This window comes from Prinia subflava (assembly GCF_021018805.1).
Source record: "Prinia subflava isolate CZ2003 ecotype Zambia chromosome W unlocalized genomic scaffold, Cam_Psub_1.2 scaffold_50_NEW, whole genome shotgun sequence".
Lineage (NCBI taxonomy): Eukaryota > Metazoa > Chordata > Aves > Passeriformes > Cisticolidae > Prinia > Prinia subflava.
Window position 1 is genome coordinate 155,845 of NW_026960617.1, and position 25,322 is coordinate 181,166.

General features: G+C 42.5%; 1 protein-coding gene across 5 annotated transcripts in view; it reads right to left on the minus strand.

The window, feature by feature from the left end:
* Positions 1 to 25,322, minus strand: part of LOC134565270 (nipped-B-like protein) — a 176,912-nt gene that overhangs the window by 92,285 nt on the left and 59,305 nt on the right. For 4 of the 5 annotated variants that reach the window (XM_063424781.1, XM_063424779.1, XM_063424780.1 and 1 more), the window contains 2 exons: positions 24,139 to 24,232; positions 640 to 1,272 (listed from right to left, as the gene is read on the minus strand). In XM_063424781.1, coding sequence (XP_063280851.1) covers positions 640 to 1,272; positions 24,139 to 24,232 — 727 coding nt within the window. The remainder of the gene's footprint in view (positions 1 to 639; positions 1,273 to 24,138; positions 24,233 to 25,322) is intronic. The other variant, XM_063424783.1, reaches the window with a different exon arrangement.

A 25,322-nucleotide genomic window follows, 5' to 3' on the forward strand; every position in this document is an offset into this window, starting at 1 on the left:
GGCTTATCTGGTTCTGTGCTAGAGACCATATAGATAAATGGTAGATCTCTAAAACTTGGAAAGCCTACATAATATTGAATATCCAGTTGAACAAACATTGGAGACAATATAGTAGTATATATTACCCAATCATTACAGTGCCTTTAAAAGAATAGATATGATTTTACTCTAATACCTCCTTGTCATAAGGTTCAAATTGGGATATGACTAGAAATGCCATAAAAGAGCTTCTCTGTATTTTCTTAAATAGTTAATTAATACTTTAACTACCAAAACTTATTACAAATTTTTACTTATGGTACTGATAAGATTTTAGAAACTATAAACATCAATTGTATTTCACTCAGGCTCATGGTTCAAAATAAGGGTAGCTTAAAAAGAATTTTGAAACACAAGACCTTCCCTTTCCATGCATTAAAATCCCAAATAAAGAATGCTAGATATTTTAAAAATCTATATATGAGAGATTACAGTTCATTGTTTTAAGGGGAATGGTGATGAATGCTGTAGAACCACCTACACTGAGTAAACAGAATTGTACTATGTGACAATGACAGGAAAGTTTATATATGGGGTCTATATGCATATATATATACTTTTATAATATATATAGTGTATACACACACACAATCCTTTTACCTTTATCTTGCACTTCTTTTGAAAATCGCTCCCTTTCAATAGCTGATTCACGTTCTATCCGCTCAATTTCAGCCAATGCATCCAATTCTACTTCATCATATGACGTTATAGCTCCTTGTTGCGAAACCTGTTGCTGTGTCTGTACCACAGGAGTTTGAGGCTGTTTTGCAGCAACTGAAGTGTTCTGTTGTAAAACAGGCACTTGTTGTGCCTGAAGGAAAGCTGTCTGTTCATGCTGCAGCAAACACTGAGCAGTGTTTAATGGGCGGTTAACATCCTGTGGAGTAACGGGTGTTTTAGAAGTCTGTCCTGGGTACTGCACCGTAAAAGGAATATCACCCTCTGACACACTGCTGTTTTCCAAACCAGAAAGCATATCATCCTGCTGGTCCATATCCGAAGATCTTACTCGAGACAGTCTTAATGTAAGCTTAGTGGAGTCCTTGGAAGGAGAGCTAATGATATCATACATTGCAGCTTTTTCAGTCTGGTCTTTTTCATCCTTGCCTAACTTCATTTTCTTTTGTTTCTTTTGCTTTCTTTCTGGAGAATCTAACAATATGTCTGGGGGAACATCTCTAGGTGATGAATAAGGTGGAGGTTGAGATTGTTGGATTAAAGGTTGTCTTGATCCTAGAATAATAATTCAGAAAAACTGAACAGTTATGTTGTTCCATGTTTATATAAAAACACACTAAATATAACCTACATAATTTTAATATGTATTTGTACATATATCTGTGTTCACAAAAAGTCTAAGTGAGATTGGCAGGAAGCACATCATTCCTAGATCAAGATGTAATTCGAATAGTTGCAGTGCATTTCCTAGGAATTGTAGCAGTCTGCTGCAGGTAGATAACGGATCACTTCAGAGAAGATGAAACAAAAAACACACCACCAAAAAAGACTACATAAAAGTTGTATCTGCAGGTTTAGAATATCAACTATTAGAAAACAGTCAATGAAGGCATGCTGACTACAGAAAAAAGAAATATAAAAAAGATTCTTAATAAGGTCCAGTGATGAAGACAATGTTCAGTGCATAGGCATTAGTCATTTCAGCTACATATTTTTAAGTAACTAAATATATATATATATATAAAATCAAAACATACACAGCCTCCTTAACTTTCATTCTGACAGTTCATTTTCAACTTCTGTTTTTTTGGGGTTCTTTTTAAATTTCAAGTAAACTCATTCCAACCTCCCCCACTCATTGCTATCTAAAAACCAGTAATTGTCTTAGAATATTTTTTAATCATTCCCTGTCTTATCTCCACTCTTTTTTTCTTTTTAACATATGAATTTCTATTTCTACATGCACCCATTTCAGGCTTTGAGTACACCTAGGGAAATTTTTAAAAGAGAACATTTTTTGTTAAAAACAGTCTTCAATTAATCACATGGCATTTTTTGTTCCTCAAATTAAAGCAACTCTCCATAACTGTTAGCCCAGAAAAAGCTTTGAAAAACAGAGAAGTTTTTAAACATGTCTCGGTTATAACTGAGCTATATTTTTTGGCTTGAAAAGGAGTACTGGTATGGGGAAAAAAAAGCCTATTGCCTGGACCAATAGGGCCAGCCTCCTCTTGTTAAACAAAGCAAACATTTATCCAATCCCATTCATCCACTGAGGAATACTGATCTTCAGAAAGTAGTGACTGAGATTATTATTAGTCATTCTGTTTTAGGTCATCATAGGTCAATGCTTCTAACAACACTCAAAAACTAATTTAAATACAAGTCCCTATGTGCTTTATTCAAGATATACCACTAATCAAGAAAGTAGCTTTATTCTGAAGCTCAAATTTCTATCATATAGTCTAAGAAATATTAAGAATCATTAAGCAATGTACTGACCTGTAAATAAAAAGGGGGATGGATACTTCTAGCAAAGCTTCAATTCATACAAAAGGTGTGCCTTTACTGATGACTTCCTTACATAGACTACTATGCTTATTTTCTCTCCCTAGTATGTTCTATGAAAGTCCTATAACTTCTGTATGTAGAGAGCAGGGTATGAAATGGGTTTATCTTACCCTTTTTCTTGACCATCAGCAACAACTCCATATTATGCCAATTAAATCCACAATTTTGGGGAGCCCTGTTTTGACTCATTCTGATTTCCAAGATCTTTTCACTACTCAATTTCCCCTCTTCAGATTAGATCTCATACTCAATCACTAGTACTGAAGACCTGGCTACACCCTATGAAGATCTCTCACTTGCCTTCAACCAGAGATTCCTATTCTTGTGATGTCCCCTCCACATGCATACACACTTCTAATTAGTCTCTTTAGACAATAATTTACATCATCTCAGTATACTGTACAGCAGAAACTGTTTGCTATTAATATTTTTTTAGGGCAATGACTACCACTCACCGAGAATAGAGGCTGCATTTTTGTTTCTACAAATATTAGAGGCAATTCAAAACTTTTCAGATATCTTACTGATGTCTTACTCTTGATTTATCTCCTAAATAAATACTTAAGAAGTTGCAACAATGGAACATTTACTGGTTTTCTGTTATAGGTTGACACAGTTTGGTTTTTAGTTAAAGTGGAAATAGTTCCCTGTAAGGACCTTGGAATGTTTTGAGACAGGCACCTATCAGAGTTCATTTTTAAATACTGACATAGACCATTGAGGAGGCTAGATGCAACTTTGAGGAATACCCATATAAAATTCTGGGTGAGGGCAAGTCGGCCCTTTCCTTCCGGCCACTCGAACAGGTAACATCCAGCCGGGCCGTTCCCCTTGGGCCGGCGGGGGGGGAGGCCGCCGGAGGCCTGGAGCCAGCTGAGCTGCTGATCACATTGACCATCGCAGGCCTGGGCAGATTTAACCCTTTCTTAGCAAGATGAAGCTTTCAGAACTCCAATCCTTTCCCTGAGAGAGAGAGAGGAAGGATAGAGTGATTTGACACTAGAGAGACAGCATGATATGAAGTCAGCTAAAGAACTGATAAAGATTATTAGAAGGAGGGACTGAGGAAATGGACATTTCAGACTGGACTTCTCTGGATGTAAATTACGGAAACTGGACTAACATATCCCTTCAAATCATGGGAAGATATGCATTTAGGGAGATGTGCAAATTTGTGTGTAAATTTTGAACAACGGTGTGTGTGATGGACTAAGTGATATTGATCTTATGAGATGCTTGAACAGAGATAGAGATAAATCCATTGTGCTGGTGAAGAGGTGAGAAGATATCTCTGTTCCCTGAGAAGAATCCTTTGTTCCTTTGAATTGTGCATCTTTAAAAGGTGACACCCTAATATGCAAAAGTCTAGACTCATGACCCATAAGCAGCCTGGGAAACTGCTAATGAGAGGGGTCACAGAAGCAGGTTTTTTTTACCGGGCAGCTGTTTTTTGTGGCAGTTAAAACCCACAAGAAAATAGTGGGGAAATTTGATGGAGACATCAAGAGAGACTCCTCTCCCAGTGATAGAAGATTATGTTTAAATGGTGAAACTGACTGAAAATCATAAGTTTTGTCTCTCTATGTTAATTGTGAGAAACTAAACAGTTTGTGAAGAAAAAAAGAAGGGCTTTGAAAGGTTCAAATTTTCTTCTTTTTTTTATTTATTTTTTTTTCTTTTTTCTTCCTTTAGTGTGTGTTAATAAATCTATCTTTGTAACCTTTAGGTTGGGCCTGTTTTGCCTTTTTCCTCCCAAAGGTCTATCTCACAGAAAGAAAAAAGAGTAAACACAAAAACCATCACAAATTTCACAGCTGCACTTTAAATAAAGGAGACATTTGATTCTCCCTTGTCAAAAACATTTAAGTGAATTTGACAAGATTGTTATTAATTGTATTCACTTGGTATTTCTAATGCTGAAAAATAACACTGCATCAACAGATAAGGTGGTTCTTTTTATCTTTGGGTAGACTTGAGGAAGTCAAGGCATGGTAAGTGGCAACAGCAGGAGCCACAACTTTGACATATTCAAACGTCTCCAGGGAGCGCTTTGAACAGGGTGGGCAAACAGGGTGGGGTACAGCAGGAAGGGCTCAGTCCCCCTACTGGCTCCAGAGCTCAAGTGGTGGTCAAATGCCCTCACACAAGGAGCCTGGGTACGGTAACCACTCAGTGAGGACTCATGCCCTCTGCAGTCGCCAGAAATTATGTCGCAACATAGAGAAAAACATGCAGCTGTCCAGGTCTCAAGCTCCACGGAGAGCCAGAGCTTGGCACTGTCATTGGACAGCAGTAGAGACAACAGCTGTGTGAGGTGTGACAAGGTGGGTGATCTGTTCAACCTGGTGGTGGAAGTGAGAGAGGAGGTAGAAAGATTAAGAAGTATCAGAGACTCTGAGGAGGCATTTGACTGGTGGAAACATGCTCTGGCCTCCCTGAGACAGGAGCAGCCACCAGAAAATAAACCAGATCAAAGGGTCCTGTATCCTCCCCTTGCCAGGCTGAAAGCAGTAGATCAAAAGAAAGGGGCTAACCGAGGAAAGTCCTTCCTTGGGGAAACAAGTGAAAGCCCTTCCTGCCCACCTAACCCTCCCAGGTGCCTCTGGAAAACAGGTGTGAGGCTCTGGATGTTGAAGCATGTCACCAGGAAAGTTCCTAGCCTGGTTTGGCCCATAGATTACTACCCATTACTGGTCCTTCATGTGGGTGGCAATAAAGTAGCAACACATAGTCCGAGGGTGATCAAAAGAGACTTTAGGGCCCTGGGATGGTTGGTGAGGGATTGTGGAACATGGGTAATTTTCTCCTATATCCTTCCAGTTGCAGAGACACTGGAAGAAACAGACAGACCCTGTCTATTAATACATGGCTCCATGGCTGGTGTCACCACCAAAATTTTTGTTTCTTTGACAGTAGAGTGGCCTACACGGCACTGGTCTTGCTGGCATAAGGTAGGATTCACCTCTGAAAGGGGGAAAAGCATTGTCAGCCAGGAGCTAGCAGGGCTTATTGATAAGACTTTAAACTAGATGTGATGGGGGAAGGGGAAATCATCAGGTTTAACAGTGGTAAGGTGTGGGACAACATGCCATCCCACTCATACCAGTTCAATGCCAGCAAGAGATGCCTAGAGCCTGGAGATGGATCTCAGGTCAGCAGGAGAGCAGCTGAAGGACAACACCAAGGAATTCCAGGCACTCCAGCCAGTAAGCCAGCTTCATCAGGGGCCCAACTTAAACGTCTCTATGCAAACACACGCAGCATGGGGAATAAACAGGAGAAATGAGAGATGTGCACGTATCTACTATCTTACTGGCATCATGAAAACATGGTGGGATGACTCCTATGACTGGAGTGCTGGAATGGAAGGATACAGGCTCTTTAGCCTGTGTCAGGAAGAATGGACAGGGAAGACACGGAGGCAGTGTTGCCCTCTATGTCAATGACCACCTAGAATGCATGGAGCTCTGCCTGAAGATGGATGAGGAGCTGACCGAGAGCTTATGGGTCAGGATTAAAGGGAGGACAGGGACAGGTGATTTTATAGTGGGGGTCTGCTACAGGCCACCTGACCAGAAGGACTGAGCCAATGAGGCCCTCTACAGACAGACAGGAGCAGTCTCATATTCAGAAGCACTGGTGATCATGGGAGACTTCAATCACCCCAACATCTGCTGGAGGGACAACACAGCAGGGCACAGGCAATCCAGGAGGTTCCAGGAATGTGTTGATGACAATTTCCTCCACCAAGTGACAGGGGAGCCAACAAGGAGAGGTGCTATGCTGGACCTTGTTCTCGACAACAAGGAGGGGCTGGTGGGGCATGTGAAGCTCAATGGTAGGGTTCAAGATCCTTAGAGCAGGAAGGAGGGCACACAACAAGCTCACTGCCCTAGATTTCAGGAAAGCAGACTTTGGCCTCTTCAGGGATCTCCTTGGTAGAGGTCCATGGGACAGAGCCCCAGAGGGAAGAGGGGCCCAAGAAAGCTGGTTGTTATTCAAGGATCACCTCTTCTAAGCTCTGCAGTGATGCACAGCTATGAAGAAGAAATCGGGCAAAAATGCCAGGAGACACCTGCATGGATGAACAAGGGGCTCCTGGACAAACTCAAACACAAAAAGGAAGCTGACATAGGGTTGAAACAGGGACAAGTAGCCTGGGAGGAAGACAGAGAGATTGTCTGAGCATCCAGGGATCAGGTTAGAAGAGCCAAAGCCCTGAGAGAATTAAACCTGGCCAGGGACATCAAGGGCAACAAGAAAAGCTTCTAAAGGTACATTGGTGATAAAACGAAGACTACAGAAATATGGGCCCTTTCCAGAAGGAAACAGGACACCTGCTTACCCAGAATATGTAAAAGGCTGAGGTACTCAATGACTTTTTTGCCTCAGTTTTCACCAGCAAGTACTCCAGCCGCATTGCCTGAGTTGCAAAAGGTCAGGGACTGGGAGAATGAAGAACCACCCCACTGTAGGAGAAGATCAGGTTCAAGACCACCTAAGGAACCTCAAGATGCACAAGTCCATCAGACCTGATGAGATACATCCAAGGGTCCTGACGGAACTGGCAAAGAAAGTGGCTAAGTCACTATCCATCCTATTTGAGAAGTCATCTCAGTCCAATGAAGCTCCCACTGCCAGGAAAAGGGGAAACATAAATCTAAGGGGTGCTGTTCCCTGAGATTCTCCCTGGGGTTGCTGTTCCCCGAGGTAATAAGGTTTTCTCCCAAGGTTGCTGTTCCCTGGGAGTCTCCTCGGGGTTGCTGTTCCCCAAGGTAATAAGGTTTTTCGTCTTCTCTAGCCCCAAGGGTTCCACGCCGGAGCCAGAGACGACAAGCTGAGTCCGCCAGTGCATGTCTCCAAGGTTGTTTATTCTTCATTATCTCTCAGTTTTTTCTCAGCTCTGCCAGGCCTCCCTGGCAGGGTACATTATCTTAGTTCTTTCTCAGCTCTGCAAGGCATCTCCAGCAGAGCAGGACATGCGGCGGACTGGGGTGGATCAGAAGGTCCCAGACCTTTTGTACCATTTCTCTGACCCAACCACCATCCACAACGTACTTTTTATTTACAGAATTTTACCAATACTTACTACCTATGTTAACATATCATTTCTACTCTAAACCAACCTGTGTGATACAACTCAGCAGAAAATGGGGGATGAGAACAAGAACAAGGAGGACAGGACCACTCCCCAATTCCTCCATCTTGCCTCTTCAAACCCATATACAAAAAATCCTAGATTCTACATTTACACTCTGTGATAAACTAACTACTACTTATTTTGAATTCTCTCAGCTTGTGATTCTTCATACAATGTGGGCATTCACTCCCAGGCCAGGGATCAGAGGCAGTGTCCTCCTGGGCTCTGTGTGAGGCTGGTTGACCCCCTTGTACAGATCCCAGACCCCCCTATCCAGTCTCCAAACCCTCCAGGGTGGCCAGAGGGATGTTCTAGACTCCGACACATAACCACCATTTTTAAAATGGAAAAGCAGAAGACCCAGGGAACTACCGGCCAGTCAGTCTCACCTCAGTGTTTGGCAAGATCATGGAGCAGATCCTCCTGGAAACTGTGCTAAGGCACATGGAAAACAAGGAGGTGACTGGTGACAGCCAACATGGCTTCCCTAAGGGCAAATCATGCCTGACGAATTTGGTGACCTTCTATGACAGGGCTACAGCAGTGGTGGATGAGGGAAGGGTGACTGATGCCATCGACCTGGAATTCTGCAAAGCATTTGACACTGTCCCATACAACATCCTTGTCTCTAAACTGCAGAGACAGATTTGACAGATGGACCACCCAGTGCATAAAGAACTGGCTGGATGGTCACATTCAGAGTTGTGGTCAATGGATCAATGTCTTAGTGGAGACCAGTGACAAGTGACCTACCTCAGGGGTCGGTATTGGGACCAGCACTGTTTAACATCTTTTCTGGTGACATGGACAGTGGGATCAAGGCCACCTTCAGAAAGTTCACTGATAACATGGAGCTGTGGTGCAGTTGACACACTGGAGGGAAAGGAATGCCATCCAGAGGGACCAAAGAGGCTAGAGGTAGGCTTGTGGGAACCTTATGATGGTCAACAAGGCTAAGTGCAAGGTCCAGCACCTGGGTCTGGGCAATCCCAATCACAAATACAGGTTGAGCAGAGAATGGGTTGAGAGCGTCCCTGGGGAGAGATACTTGGGAGTGTTGGTTGACAAGAAGCTCAACATGAGCTGGTAATGTGCACTTGTAGCCCAGAAAATCAACCCTGTCCTGGGCTGCACCCAAAGAGGAGTGGCCAGTAGGAGAGGGAAGTGATTCTGTCCCTCTACTCTGCTCTAGTGAGACACCACCTGCAGTGCTGCCTCCAGCTCTGGAGTACCTAGCATAGGAAGGACATGGACCTGCTGAAGCAAGTCCAGAATAGGCCACCAAGATGATTAGAGAGATGGAGCACCTCTGCTATGAGGAAAGGCTGAGAGGATTAGGACTCTTCAGTCTGGAGAAGAGAAAGCTCCAGGGAGACCTTAGAGCAGCCTTCCAATATCTGAAGGGAGCCTGCAACAAAGCCAGAGAGGAACTCTTTATCGGGGAGTATAGCAATAGGAAAAGGAGTAATGGCTTTAAGCTGAAAGAGGGTAGGTCTAGATTAGATGTTAGGAAGGAAGTCTTCCCTGTGAGTGTGGTGAGGCCCTGGGACAAGTTGGCCAGAGAAGCTGTGGCTGACCCATTCCTGGAACTGTTCAAGGCCAGGTTGGATGGGGCTTGGAACAACTTGGTCTAGTGGAAGGTATCCCTGTCCATGGCAGGGGGTTAGAACTAGATGATGTTTAAGGTCCCTTCCAACCCAAACCATTCTGTGATTCTATGGAATATGTTTTTGGAGTCAGAAGCTGGAAAAAGAAAAGAATAAAATATCCATATTGCACTCACGTATGGTTGGTGTGGTGGATAAAATTGAGGTGATGACAGCTCCTAAGAAACATACACACACTACTGCTAGATATTTTATGAGACTTCAAGCTACAATGTGTACATGTTTTGTTTTTTTTAAATTTAATACAATCCTATTTACCACCTTCACATAAAATGAGTGTTTTCATGAAAATGAGATCAGACAAACTCACCCTGGAACCCTGGCTAAATCAGTCTCAGAATTGATAATAATAACATTCAGAATTTGTGACTCCACAGCAGATTCAAAAAGTGAAATACAGTTCCTTCAAAAGGATGGTAAAGGGTTGCCCATAGTATTACATATTGTCTGTATGATTTAAGTACATACTAGAAAAACAATTTCTCTGTAAGGATTGAGATAATAAAGAGGCAGCATTCCAAAGTGAATTTGTTAAGAAAAAGTACCACCAAATCAAAACAATTTTATTTCATAAAGCAATGTCTTGTGGATTAAGAACTGAGAGTCATGTCTCAACTTTTTAATGATTTTCTATATAGCTTCTCATAACAATTTCACTAACAAGGTATAGAAGTATGGTCTAGACAAAAATATTGCAAGACTGCAAGATACCCTATTGTAAGACTGTTCAGAATATCAGTTGTTCTTGGTAAAAATGGATGTACAGAATAGAGGTGAGCAAAAGCAGCTTTTCAGAGCACTTCCTTAAGAATAGTACCATAAAGTATTTGTCATTAACAACGTTTCATGTAACATAATTATTTTATTAATCTAAAGATCATTATGAGCTTTTGGAGTTGAGTGTTTGAGGCCCACAACTGCTTTTAAAAACAGAATCAAAATTTACACTTTTCTTGCCTAAGTGGAATAATCTTTTTTAACAAAAGAAATTCTGTAAGAAGCAGCACAAATTTTTTATTTATCTGAGAAAGAGCAATTGTAACAACATGAAAAGAGAGGTAAGCTCTACAGAAAGACAGCAATATGTTTATAACAGCTTGCAACACAAATCTAAATTATCACCAAAGGAGCAGCTATACTCATATGACAGTAGTATACAATGTCATCTACAGTTCTTTTCTGACTACTCATCCTTCTAAGTCTTTAGAGTTGTATCTGACTTAGGGTGGTACAATATCAAGACAAATGAAGATCAATTAGAATTCAGATTAAAAAAATAAAAAAAAAAAAAGCTGAGAAATTATTACTTATACAAAGATGATAAAAAGAAATGGTGCTATTCAGTCTGTAGAGGATTAGATAGGTGCAAGACACAAAAACATTATTTGATATGTAAATGATTGCTAAAAATAAAAGAATAAAAACTATGTGAAATGTTTGTCCTTGCCCATTGGAAAGAAGTCAACAAGTGTCATGCCTAACTGCAACAAAAATGATTCAGGCTAAGCATTAGAGGAAAACCTTTGTAGCACTAAGAATCCAAACAGGTTGCATGGCAAGAGTAAGGAAACCCCATTACTGATATTTTTCCAAAAAAAATGAGATGGAAGTTATTCAGAGTGATACTGGTACATCTCATCCAACATGAAGTTAAGAAGATGGGAAACCCCCAAGCCCTTTACTGCTGTATTTTCTAAAATCACAGAATATTTCTCTGGAAATCTTCCCAACTTTTGTACTAGATATAAAGAAATTATTACTTATTTTGATTAACAGACTATATTGACATTCATTTTCAAAGAGCATAACTTAAAATTCAAACTTAAAGGGATAGCATATGAGACAAAGAACAACATATATTTGTGAGGTTTTTCAGGACAGATTATATTTACTTTTCACACACTCTTTCAATATTTTTCAGGGAAGGGTCCCACCTCTTTCTCCAGAGTTTCAAACGCCTCCTGAAAAACCTCAGCTTTGGCTGTTCCAGCTTAAAACTGCTGCATTCAGAAGCATCCTTGCATAAAAACGTTAAGACTTGAAGAAAGAAACAAGAATGAATGCTTATTTTGGCCCTGTCAGAAAATATCTTTGAATAAATTTCTTCCACCTTTGTTCTGAATGACAGAGAGTGATATGATAATTTTTCTTAACAAGTACCTCTGAGAGCACTGAAGTCTGTACTAGAGATTTGAGAAGATTACTAATTCTTCTTGCCAACCACTATATGTTGCAGCCATGAGGCCTAGTAGGCCTCTCTGGCGGTCAGTTGCCTAAAGACAAAGAAATGCCTAGTCATGGTGACTAGGCCAAATAACCCTTCTCCCGCGCTCGGACCCTCTCTTATCTCCCTGTTAGACAATAGGTCACTTTCTACCCCGACTCATACCATTGGACCATTTCTCAAAACCTTGGTACCCTATAAAAACCCCACTTTTGCCCAGCTCAGTAGAAGAGCTGTCCCTGAAACCCTTCACAGATGATGCCAATAAAGATTCATCTGTGAACTTCATACAGCGCTTCTCCTCTCTCCCTGCGTCTGCCAAGGAGTTTAGCAAGCTTATGAGCTGAGAATCACTGCAAAGAGCTAAACACTGGTAAGAGCTGAATATCACTGATAACTGAGCTTGCTAATTATTTCCTGTGCCTGGGAGCTTCGCCTGGGTTACTTTGGGCAGGAGGTACTTAAGTGTACCCCCTATCCAGGAACAACCAAGGCAGTCGAGACCGACTGAAGCTACCAGGAGAAAACAAAAACTATACATGCAAGGACCAAGTGTAGAGAAATCTCCATGGAGAGGTCTTATAAATACCTAAGAAAATAAAAGCAATCTTTCCAAATTATTCAGAAAATAATCAAGTATCCATTAATAATTTCTGGAAGAAATACAACTTATTTCTGGAAAAGAGTACAAAATCATTTCGTTTCATAAGGGTTGTTACTATTTCTTACAGATGTTTTCCTAGAAGAACTATATGGAAACAGGATGGTAAATATATGAATTCTTCTGTTTGGAAAGCAATAGACTAAAAATATTGTGAAAGACTTTTCTCTATATAGATCTTTAGAAGTTGTCTTAGGTTAAAAACAAAATTCCAGTATTCCAGAGTATTGGGAAAGTAGAGCAAATGAATAAAGGATTTTGATAAGTAATCGATTTAGGGTAATGGAGACCACAGAATATTTTATGAGCTCAACAGAAGTAAAATACTTCATGTTAACTTCTCATAGAGGAATTGATAGAACTAAATTTTTCTCTGAAAGATGACAGCAATAAAACAGAGCAACTATTGTGTATGCATAGCTAAAAATATAACAATTACATAACAAAGATAGGATAAAGTCCAGCCAAGAACTTTTGGATAAAACTTCTGTAGCAGGGAAATTTTACTCCATTGAGTAAGTAAATAACCAACCAAAAGAAAAAAATATACCTTCTGTCATCTCTCAAATAATTGCCTGAGTTGCAAACAAAACTTCTCCCTCATTCAGATTCTGTTAATCAGACAGGTCTCATTCATAAAATGTCCTGAGCTGGAAGAGACCTGCAAGGATCGTTGAGTCCAACTCCTGGCCCTGCACATGACACCCCAACAATCCCACCCTGTGCCTGCGAGCATTGTCTAAACATTCCTTGAGCTCTGGCAGCCCTGGGGCTGTGTCCACTGCCCTGGGGAGCCTGGTCCGGTGCCCAACCACCCTCCATATGAAGAATCTTTTCCTAATATCCAGCCTAACCCTCCTGACACAGTCAGTCATTCCCTCAGGTCCTGTCACTGGTCCCCAAAGAGAAGAGATCAGAGCTGCCCCTCCTCTTCTTCTCAGAAGGAAGCTGTAGACTGCAATGAGATCTCCCCTCAGTCTCCTCTTCTCCAACTGAACAAACCAAGTGACCTCAGCTACTCCTCATCGATCTTGCCCCCAGGGCCTTTCACAGAATCACAGCATCATTAGGGCTAGGAAGGACCTCTGGAGATCATCCAGTCCCACCCCCCCTGCAAAGGCAGGGTCACCTGGGGCAGGTGACACAGGAATGCATCCAGGTGGGTTTGGAATGTCTCCAGAGAGGGAGACTCTACAACCTCCCTGGGCAGCCTGTTCCAGTGCTCTGCCACTCTCAATGGAAAGTTCTTCTGCATGTTGAGGTGGAACTTCTTATGTTTTAGTTTATGGCCATTTCTCCCCATCCTGTCACCGGGCACTACTGAAGAGAGTCTGGCACCATCCTCTTGATGCCCACCTTTGAGATATTTATATGCAATAATGAGATCCCCTCTCTTCTCCAGACTAACCAGGCCCAGCTCCTGAAGTCTCCTCATAAGAGATGCTCCAGATCCCTCACCATCTTTGTAACCCTCCATTGGACCCTCTCCAGGAGCTCCTTGATTTTCTTGTACTGAGGAGCCCAGAACTGGACACAAGCACTCCAGATGTGGCCTAACTAGGGCCAAGTAGCAGGGAAGGATCACCTCCCAGACCTGGTAGCCGCACTCTTCCCAATGCACCCCATTGGCCCTCCTGGACCCAGGTTACACTACCAGCTCATATTCAACTTGTCATCCACCAAGACTCCCAGGTCCTTCTCTGCAGAGCTGCTCTCTGGTAGATCTGCCCCCAACCTGTGCTGGTACTTGGGGTTATTCCTCCCCAGGTGCAGGACCCTACACTTGCCCTTGTTGAACCTCATTAGGCTTCTCTCTGCTTAATTCTCCAGCCTATCAAGGTCCCACTGAATAGCAGCACAGCCTACAGGTGTATCAGCCACTCCCCCCAGTTTTGTATCAACAGCAAAATTGCTGAGGGTGCATTCTATCCCATTGCCCAGGTCGCTGATAAACAAGTTGGATAAGATTGGACCCAGTACTGATCCCTGGGGAATGCCATTGACTACAGGCCTCCAACTGGATTCTACTCCGCTGATCACGACCCTCTGAGCTCTGCCAGTCAGCCAGTTCTTGATCCACCTCACTGTCTGTATTGGGTCTGACTGAGATAGAGTTCATTTTCTCTTAGCAGCCCTCACAGTGCTGCACTTTGCATAGGAAGCTGAAAAAGTGTTGAGAACACACCAGTGTTTTGGCTGCTGCTGAGCAGCACTGGCACTGCATCAATGCTGTCTCTCTAACATTCTCCCCCATCAAGGGGCTGGGAGTGGGCAAGATCCTGGGAGGGGACACGACCAGGCCAGCTGACCCAAATTAACCAAAGAGATATTCCATACCATGTGACGTCAGCTCAGATATAAAGGCTAAGGGAGGGAAAAGGAACGGGAGGGCATTCTTTATTCTACAGTGTTTGCCTTCCAGAGTAACCACTACACATGCTGAAGCCCTGCTTCCCAGGAAATGTCTGAACATTGCTCACTGATGGGAAGTAGAGATTAACTTTTCCCCTTTGCTTATGTACACGCAAACTTTCGCTTTTCCTTTTTCTGCTTTAGTAAATTGCCTTATCTTAACCTATGAGTTGCTCTTCATCTTATTTCCTTGCCCCTGTCCCATTGGGGAGTGACAGAACAGCTTGATGGGTACCTGGTACCCAGTCAAGCTCAAACCATTACACTATCCATTCATCCAACCCACAGTTCCTGAGCTTACCTACAAGGATGTTATGGGAGATGGTGTCAAAAGCCTTGATGAAGTCAAGGTAGACATCCACTGCTCTCCCCTCATTGACCCATCCTGCCATGCCATCACAGAAGGCTATCGGATTGGTCAAGCATGATTTCCCCTTGGTGAATCCATGCTGATTACTCATTATGATCTTCTTTTCTTCCACAGGCTTGTTGCAGACCTCCAGAATTACCTGTTCCATCACCTTTCCAGGGATGGGGGGGAGGCTGACTGGTAGTTTCTTGGGTCCTCCTTCTTGCCCTTTTTGAAGATGGGAGTAAAATTGGCCTTCCTCCAATCATCAGGCACCTCTCTCATTCTCCACGACTTTTTAAAAGATGATGGAGAACCACAGAGTAACAACTGTAACATCTGCCAGCTCCCTCATTACCCATAGGTGCATCATGGGCTCATGGATTTATGGGTGTTGAGTCTGTTTAGCCAATCTCTATCTAACACAACCCTCTATGACCAGGGGAAGTTTCCTTTCTCTGGCGTTCCTCCCTTACCTCTGAGATCTGCGACTCCTGAGAGCTGTCCTCAGCAGTGAAGCCTGAGGCAAAGAAGGCATTCAGTAATTCTGCCTTCTCTGTATCTTCTGTTACCAGGAGACCCATTGGATTCAGCAGAGGCCCCACATTTTCTCTAATCTTCATTTTGCTCCTTTTATACTTGTAGAAGCTCTTCTTTTTATCCTTGATGTCCTTTGCCAGACTAAATTCCAAGTGGGCCTTGGCTTTCCTTGTCGCATCCCTGCGTACCCTGATAACATTCCTATAGTTTTCCTACATGGCCTGTCCCTTTTTCCATATCCCATAAATTTCTTTCTTGTGTTTGAGATTTGCTAGAAGCTCCCTGCTCATCCATGCACATCTCCTGCCCCCTTTCTCCGATTTCTTGCTCATGGAGATACATTGGTCTTCAGCTTGGAGGAAGTAGTGCTTAAATACTGACCAGCTCTCTTGGACTCCCTTCTCTTCCAGAGCCCCATCCCATGGGATTCCTCTAAGCAGGTCCCTGAAGAGGTTGATGTTGGCTCTCCTAAAGTTTGAGGTTCTAGTTCTGCTGTTTTGCTTCCCTCATGCAGGATCCTGAGTTCCACCATCTCATGGTCACTACAGCCAAGGCTGTCCCCAACCTTCAGGTCTTCAACCAGTCCCTCCTGGTTTGTTAGTACAAGGTCCAGCAACACACCTTTCCTTGTTGGCTCCTCCACCACTTGCATCAAAAAGTTATCAGCAGTGATCTGCAGGAACTTCCTGGACTGTGTGCTGGGCCATGTTGACTCTCCAACAAATATCAGGGGGGTTGAAGTTCCTCAGGAGAACCAGGGCCTGTGACTGCGAGGCTATTTCCAGTTGCCCATAGAAAGCCTCATCAACTTCCTCCTCCTGATCAGGTGGCCTGTAGTAAACACCCACAACAATGTCACCTATATCAGCCTGTCCCTTAATTCTCACCCATAAACTCTCACCTCGTTCATCTGTCCCTTGGCAGAACTCAATATTATCCAACTGCTCTCTCACATAAAGACCAACTCCACCGCCTCGCTTCTCTAACCTGTCCTTTCTAAAAAGTACATACCCATCCACAACAACATTCCAGTCATGTGAGATGTCCCACCATGCCTCTGTCATTGCAATGAGATCATGGCCCTGCAACTGCACATAGATTTTTAGTTATTCCTGTTTATTCCCCATGCTGCATGTATTTGTATACAGACACTTCAGAGAGGCAATCAGGCATGCAGGTTCCCTAGAAAGGGTATAAGAGGATTCACCATAACCATAACCACCCTTGCTGTGGTTTTTCCTTTGATCCTTACCTTGAGGGGCAGTCAAGGAACATCATTCCCTGCAATGAATGGTATGACCTATTCTCCAGGAGGAAGCAATGGCATGTGTGTTGCCACTTTGGACCCCATCCCCGAGTCCTTTGGTTTAAAGCCCATCTCACCAAATTGGCCAACTTGCTGCCAAAACTTCTCTTGCTCTTTTAAGACAGGTGGATCCCATCCCTCCCTAACAGGCTGCAACCATTAAAGCACAACCCACTGTCATAAAGGGCAAAACCTTCTTGATGACACCAGCCACATAGCCAGACTGATCTGCACTATGTGTCTGCTTCTGGCGATCCCCATTTCTCTGACCAGAAAGATAGATGAGAAGATGACTTGGGCACAGATGTTTCCAGGGCTTTATAGTCTTCCTTGATTCTACCTATTTTTTGGCTTGCAGCATCATTTGTACCAACTTGAAAAAGGAATAGTGGGTAGTAGACTGTACTCTTAACCAGTTGGGGCACTCTCAGCAACATCATGGATATCAGCCCCCAGTAAGCAGCATACCTCTCACAGCTCTATCAGGCCAGCAGATGGGGGCCTCAGTGCCCCGTAACAGTCACCCACTACGATCGCTCAACATTTCCTTTTACGGTAACTACCATGTGCTGCTGGTGCAGGTTTCCTTTGTTGGCCTTGCTCATGGACATCTAGTCTTTACATCATCATAATATTTCGGGACACCTTCCACTTGATCAGGTTACTCAGGGTCCCATTCAACAGCCCCAACTCTCTCAGCCTTTCCTCATAGCAGAGGTGCTCCATCTCTCTAATCATCTTGGTGGCCTATTCTGGACTTGCTTCAGCAGGTCCATGTCCTTCCTGTGCTGGGGACTCCAGAGCTGGAGGCAGCACTGCAGGTGGTGTCTCACTAGAGCAGAATAGAAGGACAAAATCACTTCCCTCGACCTGCTGACCACTCCTCTTTGAGTGCAGCCCAGCACACAGGGGGTTTCTGGGTGCCAGCGCACACAGATGGGGCATGTCCAGCCTCTCACCAACCAGCACCCCCAAGTATCTCTCTCCAGGGCTGCTCTTCACTCTCTACAACTACCTGAAAGGTGGTTGTAGTCAGGTGGAGGTTGGTCTCTTTCTCCAGATAGCAACTGACAGAATGAGAGGACACAGTCTTAAGCTGCGCCAAGGGAAATATAGGTTGGATATTAGGAAAAGGTTTTTTACGGGAAGACTGAAGTACTGTACTGGAATTGTCTGCCCAGGGAGGTGGTGGAGTCACCACCCCTTGATGTGTTTAAAAAAAGATTGGATGTGGCACTCAGTGCCATGGTTTAGTTGAGGTGTTGAGGCATGGGTTGGACTCAATGATTTTAAAGGTCTCTTCCAACCTAGTGATTCTGTGATTCTTGATCTGTTCATCCCCCAGCCTGGATTGATCCCAGGGATTGGCCGACCAAGGTGCAGCACCAGCACTTGGTCTTGTTAAACCTCATGAGATTCCAACGAGCCACTTCTGAAGCTTGTCCAGGTCCCTCTGAATGGCCCTGTCCTTCAGGCGAGTCACCTGCACCACTCAGCTTCGTGTCATCTGCAAACTTGCTGAGGGTGCCCTCGATCCCTTTGTGTCATTAATGAAGATATTAAATAACACTGGTCCCAATACAGACCCCTGAGGTACACCATGGGTCACTGATGTCCATTGAGACTCAAGCTGTTGACTAAAATCCTCTGGATGTGACCATCCAACCAGTTCCTTCTCCCCTGAAGAGTCTACCCATCAAATCCATTTGTCTCCAATTCAGAGATGTTGTGGGGCTCCATATCAAAGGCTTTACAGAAGTCCACAGAAAGGACATCTGTAGCCCTTCCCTTGTCCACTGATGGAGTCACTCCATCAGAGGAGGCCACTGGGTTGGTCAGGCAGGACTTGCCCTTGGTGAAGCTGTGCTGGCTGTCCCAAATCACTTCCCTGTCCTCCATGTGCCTTAGCAGAGCTTCCCAGAAGATCTGTTTCATGATCTTCCTAGGCACAGGGGCGAGGCTGAAAGGGCGGTGGCTCCCAGGGTCCTCCTTTCTACCCTTTTTAAAGATGGGGACAATATTCCTCTTTTTCCAGTCACCTGGGATTTCACCTGACTGCCATGCCTTTTCAAATATCATGGAGAGTGGCTTGACAACTACATCAGCCAATTCCTTCAGGACTCTGGGATGCATCTCATCAGGTCCCATGGACTTATGTACATTTACGCTCCTGAGGTGGTCATGAGCCTGATCTTAGAGTGGGAGGGACTTTGCTCCCCCAGTCCCTGTCCTGCTGTCCATCCATTTGACAGGTATAGGAAGAGAGGTTGGCATTGAAGACTGAAGCAAAAAAATTGTAGAGTACCTCAGCCTTCTCCTTGTCCATTCTTAACAGTTTTCCAGAACTGTTTATCAGGGGCATAACACCTTTGATGGCTGACAGACCAGTAGAAGTCCTTCCTGTTATTCTTTGCGTCCCTTGCCAGGCTCAGTTCCAGCTTTGCCTTGGCCTTCCTGACCTCATCCCTACACAACTGGACTGCATCCCTATACTCTTCCCAAGATCCTTATCCTTGTTTCTATTGCCTGTGCATTTCCTTCTTACCCTTTAGTTTGACCAGCAGGTCCCTACTCAGACATGCCTGTCTCTTGCCTTCCTTGCCCGGTTTCTTGCTCCTGGGGATCACTGGCTCTTGTGCTCTATGGAAGGCTTCCTTAAACATCTGCCAGCTCTATTCTGCTTCCTTGTCCCTGAGGGCAGTTTCCCAGGGGTTCCTATTGACTGACTCCTAGAAGAGCTAGAAGTTTGCTTTCCTAAAGTTCATCATCCCAACTTTATTCTTCCTCTCCATAATTCTACCAGGCACTCAAGTGAGCCTGACAAGCCAGTAGTTTCCAGGATCATCCTTCTTGCTCTTCTTTAAAATTGGGATGTTTGCCAGCTTCCAGTCAGCTGAAGCCTCTCCAGATTCCCAAGACCATTCAAAAATCATTGAGAGAGGCCTCGCGGTGACATTAGCAGCTCTCTGAGGAGCTGAAGATGGAGGCAAAGAATGCATTAAACATCTCTGTCTCATCCATGTCCCTGTTTGTGAGGTGACCATCCTCATCCTGTAATGGGCCGATGTTATTTCTTCACTGCCTTTGGCTATTAACATATTTTAAAAATTCTTTTTATTGTCCCCCACAGTTTTGGCAGCTCCAACTCCAGTTGAGCTTTGGCCACACAGATTTTCTCCCTCCAGTGGTGAGCAGCATCTCTGTATTCTTCCCATACCACCTGACCCTGCTTCCACTGGGCACACACCTTCCTTTTTAGCCTTATTTCCAAGAGATCACTGTTCAGCCACGCTCGGCCATCTGCCTCGCCTGCTTGACTTCCAACACTAGGCAATTTCCTGCTCCTGTGCCCTTAGGAGGTGATGTTTAAAATGTGACCAGCACTGATGGACCCCAGCACCTTCAGAAGTTTTTTCCCAGGGAACCTTACTCACTAGTTCCCTGAGCAGCCTGAAGTCTGCTCTCCTCATGTCCAGAGTTGAGGTTTTGCTGGCACTTTTCCTCCTGGCAACAGATTTTAAACTCGGTCTCTTCATGGTCACTGTGGCCAAGATGGCTGCCAATCACCACTTTGCTCATGAGATCCTGTGTTGACCAGCAGCAGATCAAGGAGGGCATCTTTCCAAGTCAGTTCCCTTAGGACCTGTTCCATGAAGTTGTCATCCAGGTGTTTTAGCAATCTTCTGGACCTGTTTGTACCAGCTGTGTGATATTCCCAGTTAATAACTGGCAAGTTCAAGTCCCCCATAAAGACACGGGTGGTTGATTTAGAGGTGTTCCTCAAAGAATAATTCATTGGTGTCATGGTCCTAGCTAGAAGGTCTATAGAAAATTTTCACAATGACATCCTCATTATTTGTTTTCCCCTTGATTCTTACCCAGAGGATCTCAACCATGCCATGGCCAACTGTAAGCTCCACACATTCCAGTCCCTCCATTACATACAGTGCCACACCCTCCCAACCTTACCTGCCCTTCCCATCCCTCCTAAAGAGACTGTAATCATCCATCATGACACACCAGTCTTGAAGTAATTCAGAGCTGTACAGAGTCTCCAAGTCTCCAGAAAGCCTTGCTACTTCCATCTCAGAAGTACAGAAATGCAGTCTGTACACATACCTTCAGTAATTCTCACATTTCTATGTTATATAAGAAAGATTAGATATAACATCCTTCCTGCATTTTTTCTCTGGACTGGTGTCTAGTGCCATTCTTTTTGTCTTCCCAAGCAAACAATTAATTATTTTGCTAACTTTCTTTATCAAAGTTTGCAATTTGTCAACTAAACTTTCAAGGACAAATGATAGTAGCAACAAAAAGCTCAGTGTAGGTACTTGCTGTTTGTCACTGGAAAATTTATCAGCATAACCAATTGCTTTCACTCCAAAATATAGGCCAAAACCTCACTGTCAGAGATCACATATTCTAAATAGCACTAATTATCCACACCTCTTCAATACATTTCTAAAATGCAAGATTAGAGGAAGTAAACATCTGGCAAGATTCTTGCAGCATCAAGAACTGGTTCTCTCAATCAGGATTTATTACTTTCTTTAAGAAGTCAAAATGGTAGCACCATTAGTAACAGTATTTCAGTTGTGTGCTTTATCAGTGAGAAAAGTAAAGCTAATATACAGGTAAATCAAAAAGCTCTTCCACTTTTTCAGCCTCTCGAATGCTGAAATGTTAATATCTGAATTGTACAATCAGTTGTTTTCAGAAATATTCATGAAAGGTATACCTTTAAAATGAGTTCCAAGACAACCAATTGAAACAGCAGCAACTTTAACCAGAAAAATAATTCCAGCTAATAATTCCAGCCAGCTAATGCTTCCTTGTTTACTTATATCAGTGATTAATATGTACTAGTAGATGTCTTAGATTTGAGAACAGAGAGAGAGTGCTAGAATAAAGAATGATAAGGAAAGTGCATTGTGACCTGACCACATCTTAAGGAGGAAAGATTCATCAAATTATCCAGGAACATAAAAGAGAATTTTGAGGAATGGGATGTTCCCAAACGACCAGCAAAGACCCTCAAAAGACCCCTACTCATATACAAATATGTTTGTGGAAATAACAAGCATATATGCACATATTCAGGAAATGTGATGAAAATGTAATAGACATATGATGAATATATATTAGTTTCAGGAATATAACCTGGTCTGTTAGGTTACTGGGCATGCATGCTTCAAGGAGAATTCCCCATGCATCCAGTGCTGCTAATAAAGCAATGTTTGCTTCCTAACATAAAAAAAATTGCTTGGAGCATTTATTTCTCCGTTGTAGGCGACAATGGTAATCATATATATGAGTGGAAGTAGCTTAGATTCACAATGTTGTTAAACTGATAAGCTCAAACATCAATTTTGTGTACAGAGTTAAAGAAAAACAACCACATTTAGTCTCTGCCATTTACGCAAGTCTCACAACAAGTCCTTTAGCACAAAATCTCCTAAAATACTGATGATGCTGGCATGCTATACAATTACTTCTCACTTGCATTTGAGCCACATTTCTTCTATCACAGTTTACCACAGTATATGCCTGCAGAAGATGAACCACGGTGATCATTTAGCAGTCACAGGATCATAGGATAATTCAGTTAAGAAGGAACCTCAGGAGGCCTTTAGTTGATCCTTGTGCTCAAAGCAGGGTGAGCAAGACCATGTGTCCTGGTTCTGAGCAGGAGAGGGTTAATTTTTGCAGTAGCTGTGAGGGGGCATGGCCAGGATCCAGAGGTTATTCTGTACTACCTCACATCACTGCTGGGGGCAAGGGGAAAGGGAGTGTCTTCTGGGGAGAAGGGGCTCCTTCCAGTGGAGTAGGCAGGGCCAGAGGAAGCCATCTGCTATCATAGGGGGGTTTCCATGTGAATCATTTCCTTTCTTGCACCCATTGTCATTAGTATTGTTGCTGTCACTGTTCCTTTTCTTATCTCATTGGTGTTTCCAGTAAATTGTTCTTATCTCAGCCCATGATCTTTGCCTTCTGTGTCTCCAATTCTCCTCTCCAGCCCACCACAGCAGGAGGGTGAGGGGAAAATGGGAGGGCGAGAGAGGAGCGATAGTTTGGGAGAGTCTTGGTGGGGGCACTGAATTGGGAAGTATCACTCCTAAACCACGACATCATGTTATACAGGGCTTATCCAGCCAAGTCTTGAAAACATCCAAGAATGAAAAATGCACAGAGTCTCTGGGCTTTTCCAATGCTTGACTGTCCTGACAGTGAAAAAGGTTTTCCTTATATCTAGTCAGAACCTCCCATTTCAGTCTAAGTCCATTGTCTCTCATCCTTGCTCCACAACACTGTGTAAAGCCTGACTCAAGTCTTCCTAAAAATCTCATAGGTATGAGGAAACTGCTCTAAGGTCTGTCTGTCCATTGTGAGTCATCCCATCTGTGTGTCCCTGTCGTCATCGTCATCATCATCATCCACATCCTCCCTCAAAGACTTGTTTTATCCAGGCTGCACAACCCCAATACCCTCACCTTCTCTGGAATCTCCCCCATCTCCTCTTCTCCCTCTCCACCTAATCTGACCACCCATAAAGATTTTATTTTGTTTCAGGATTAAAGAGAAGAAAATACTAGTGCATCTTTTTACTATTGCCATGTAAATACATAAGCACTGAAAACTTAAATTAGCAAGAATATGCCCAAACCCCTACCTTATTAAATCTCATCTATCTCAGTTACTGCTTCTTAGGAAGAATATTAAAAACAGCAGTATGCATTACATATTTAACAATAAAGAATTATTTTCTCAGCTGACTGACAGTTTACCCTATTCCTTCTCCACAGCTAAGGTTTTCAGGCTTCATTTATGCTATATATTTTGTGTTAATCGAACTACTTTTAATTTCATGTTCATAAAATTTGATCATTGCAATCAAGACAAGCATTGCATGTTAAAACACGTTTGAGCTAGTTAAGAGTTCAATACTTGTAAATGCTGCCTTTAAATAATTTCTTATGTAGAGCAACTGAAACCATTCCTTTAAAGAATTAGTCCTCATATGGGAAAGTATTTAAAATTATTCTATCCTTCATGAATTTGAGCTTTGTTTTGAAGTATGATTAGTCAATTTTTGAACCTTCAGAAATTTCTTCTGAATCAGGGCTCAAAATAATTTTGTATCCAAAACTTACTGACATACTCTTTAGTACTATTGGAATATAGAAGTTGGGAGACCTAACTAAATACGTCTTTAAATTGTGTTTTAAAGCTGGCAAAAAATACATTGATATATATGACTGCTAGATTACCTTTAAGGGTTCCATCACTTCCAGATGGAGAGCAGACTGACTGTGGTGACCTCAAGGAAAAAGATGCAGCATTCCTTACTGAAGGATCGCCATCCTAAAGTGATCATGATAAAAAAAAAAAATCATGAACACTTGATAAAATAAAAACTGAAATTAGTACATATACTGATAAAATGGACTGGACAAAAAAGCATACAAAAATATTAGAAAATTATTTATTGATATAAAAAAGTTGTCATTTGGACTGCTATTAGACTACTATATAGGCAAAGTTCAAAAAATCATTCAGCCTTAAGAATTTAGAACCAGAACATGCACACAAAAATAAATCCATGTATGTCTTCCAGCTAAATAAGCACTTGTGGTTGACATTAAGATTTCATTCAGAAGTTTTTTGTTACATATAGTAAAGAGCTGAAAATCAGAAAGATGAACTCTCTACAATACCAATTGAAAGAAATTAAGTATAAGTAGTTTTTTCTCTTTTTTAAACAAATTCAGCATTTTTTAAATTACCCTACCCTTAAAGTTTATTGGAATGTCATCTTACTTTTACAGTTAAGCAAACCAAAACTTTGTATTCATACCCTCCAACATAAACACATCAGGACTGAACAAAATTTGTAGCACACCCATTGTGGCAACTGAGATGGATGGCAACTACACACTCCCTCCGACAATGGCCAAACAGCCAATTTCCACATGCATAGCAGTAGATCAGCCACTGCATGTTATGCCTTGTGAAGGCATAGATCACACTGCTTAAGGATAAAGAAAATAGTTTCATATTTATGAACAGAAAGTGCTTACAAGGCAAAGAATATAAATTCATAAGAAACCAGATTATATCAATTTCATCATACATAGGCATTTACAAAACATATCTATTAGATTTTTTTTCCCTCCCAAGCAAAATGAATCTAAAACTTATGATGTGCTATTGATTACACTTATTTTTTAACTGCTTGCAAAAAGACTTGTTGCCTGGTGAGAAAGCCTCATGTGCAAAGAAATCTAATATTCTGGTTAAATGCAATAAAAAGAACTGTACCTTAAACTTACATGTTTTTTATTGCAAGTCAAAATGAATTAATTTGTTGATGTAACAGTTACTTGTTTATTCAATACAACGAAAGTAAGGAGTTGATTTTTCAAACATGAATTATCTCTGAATTATAATAGAT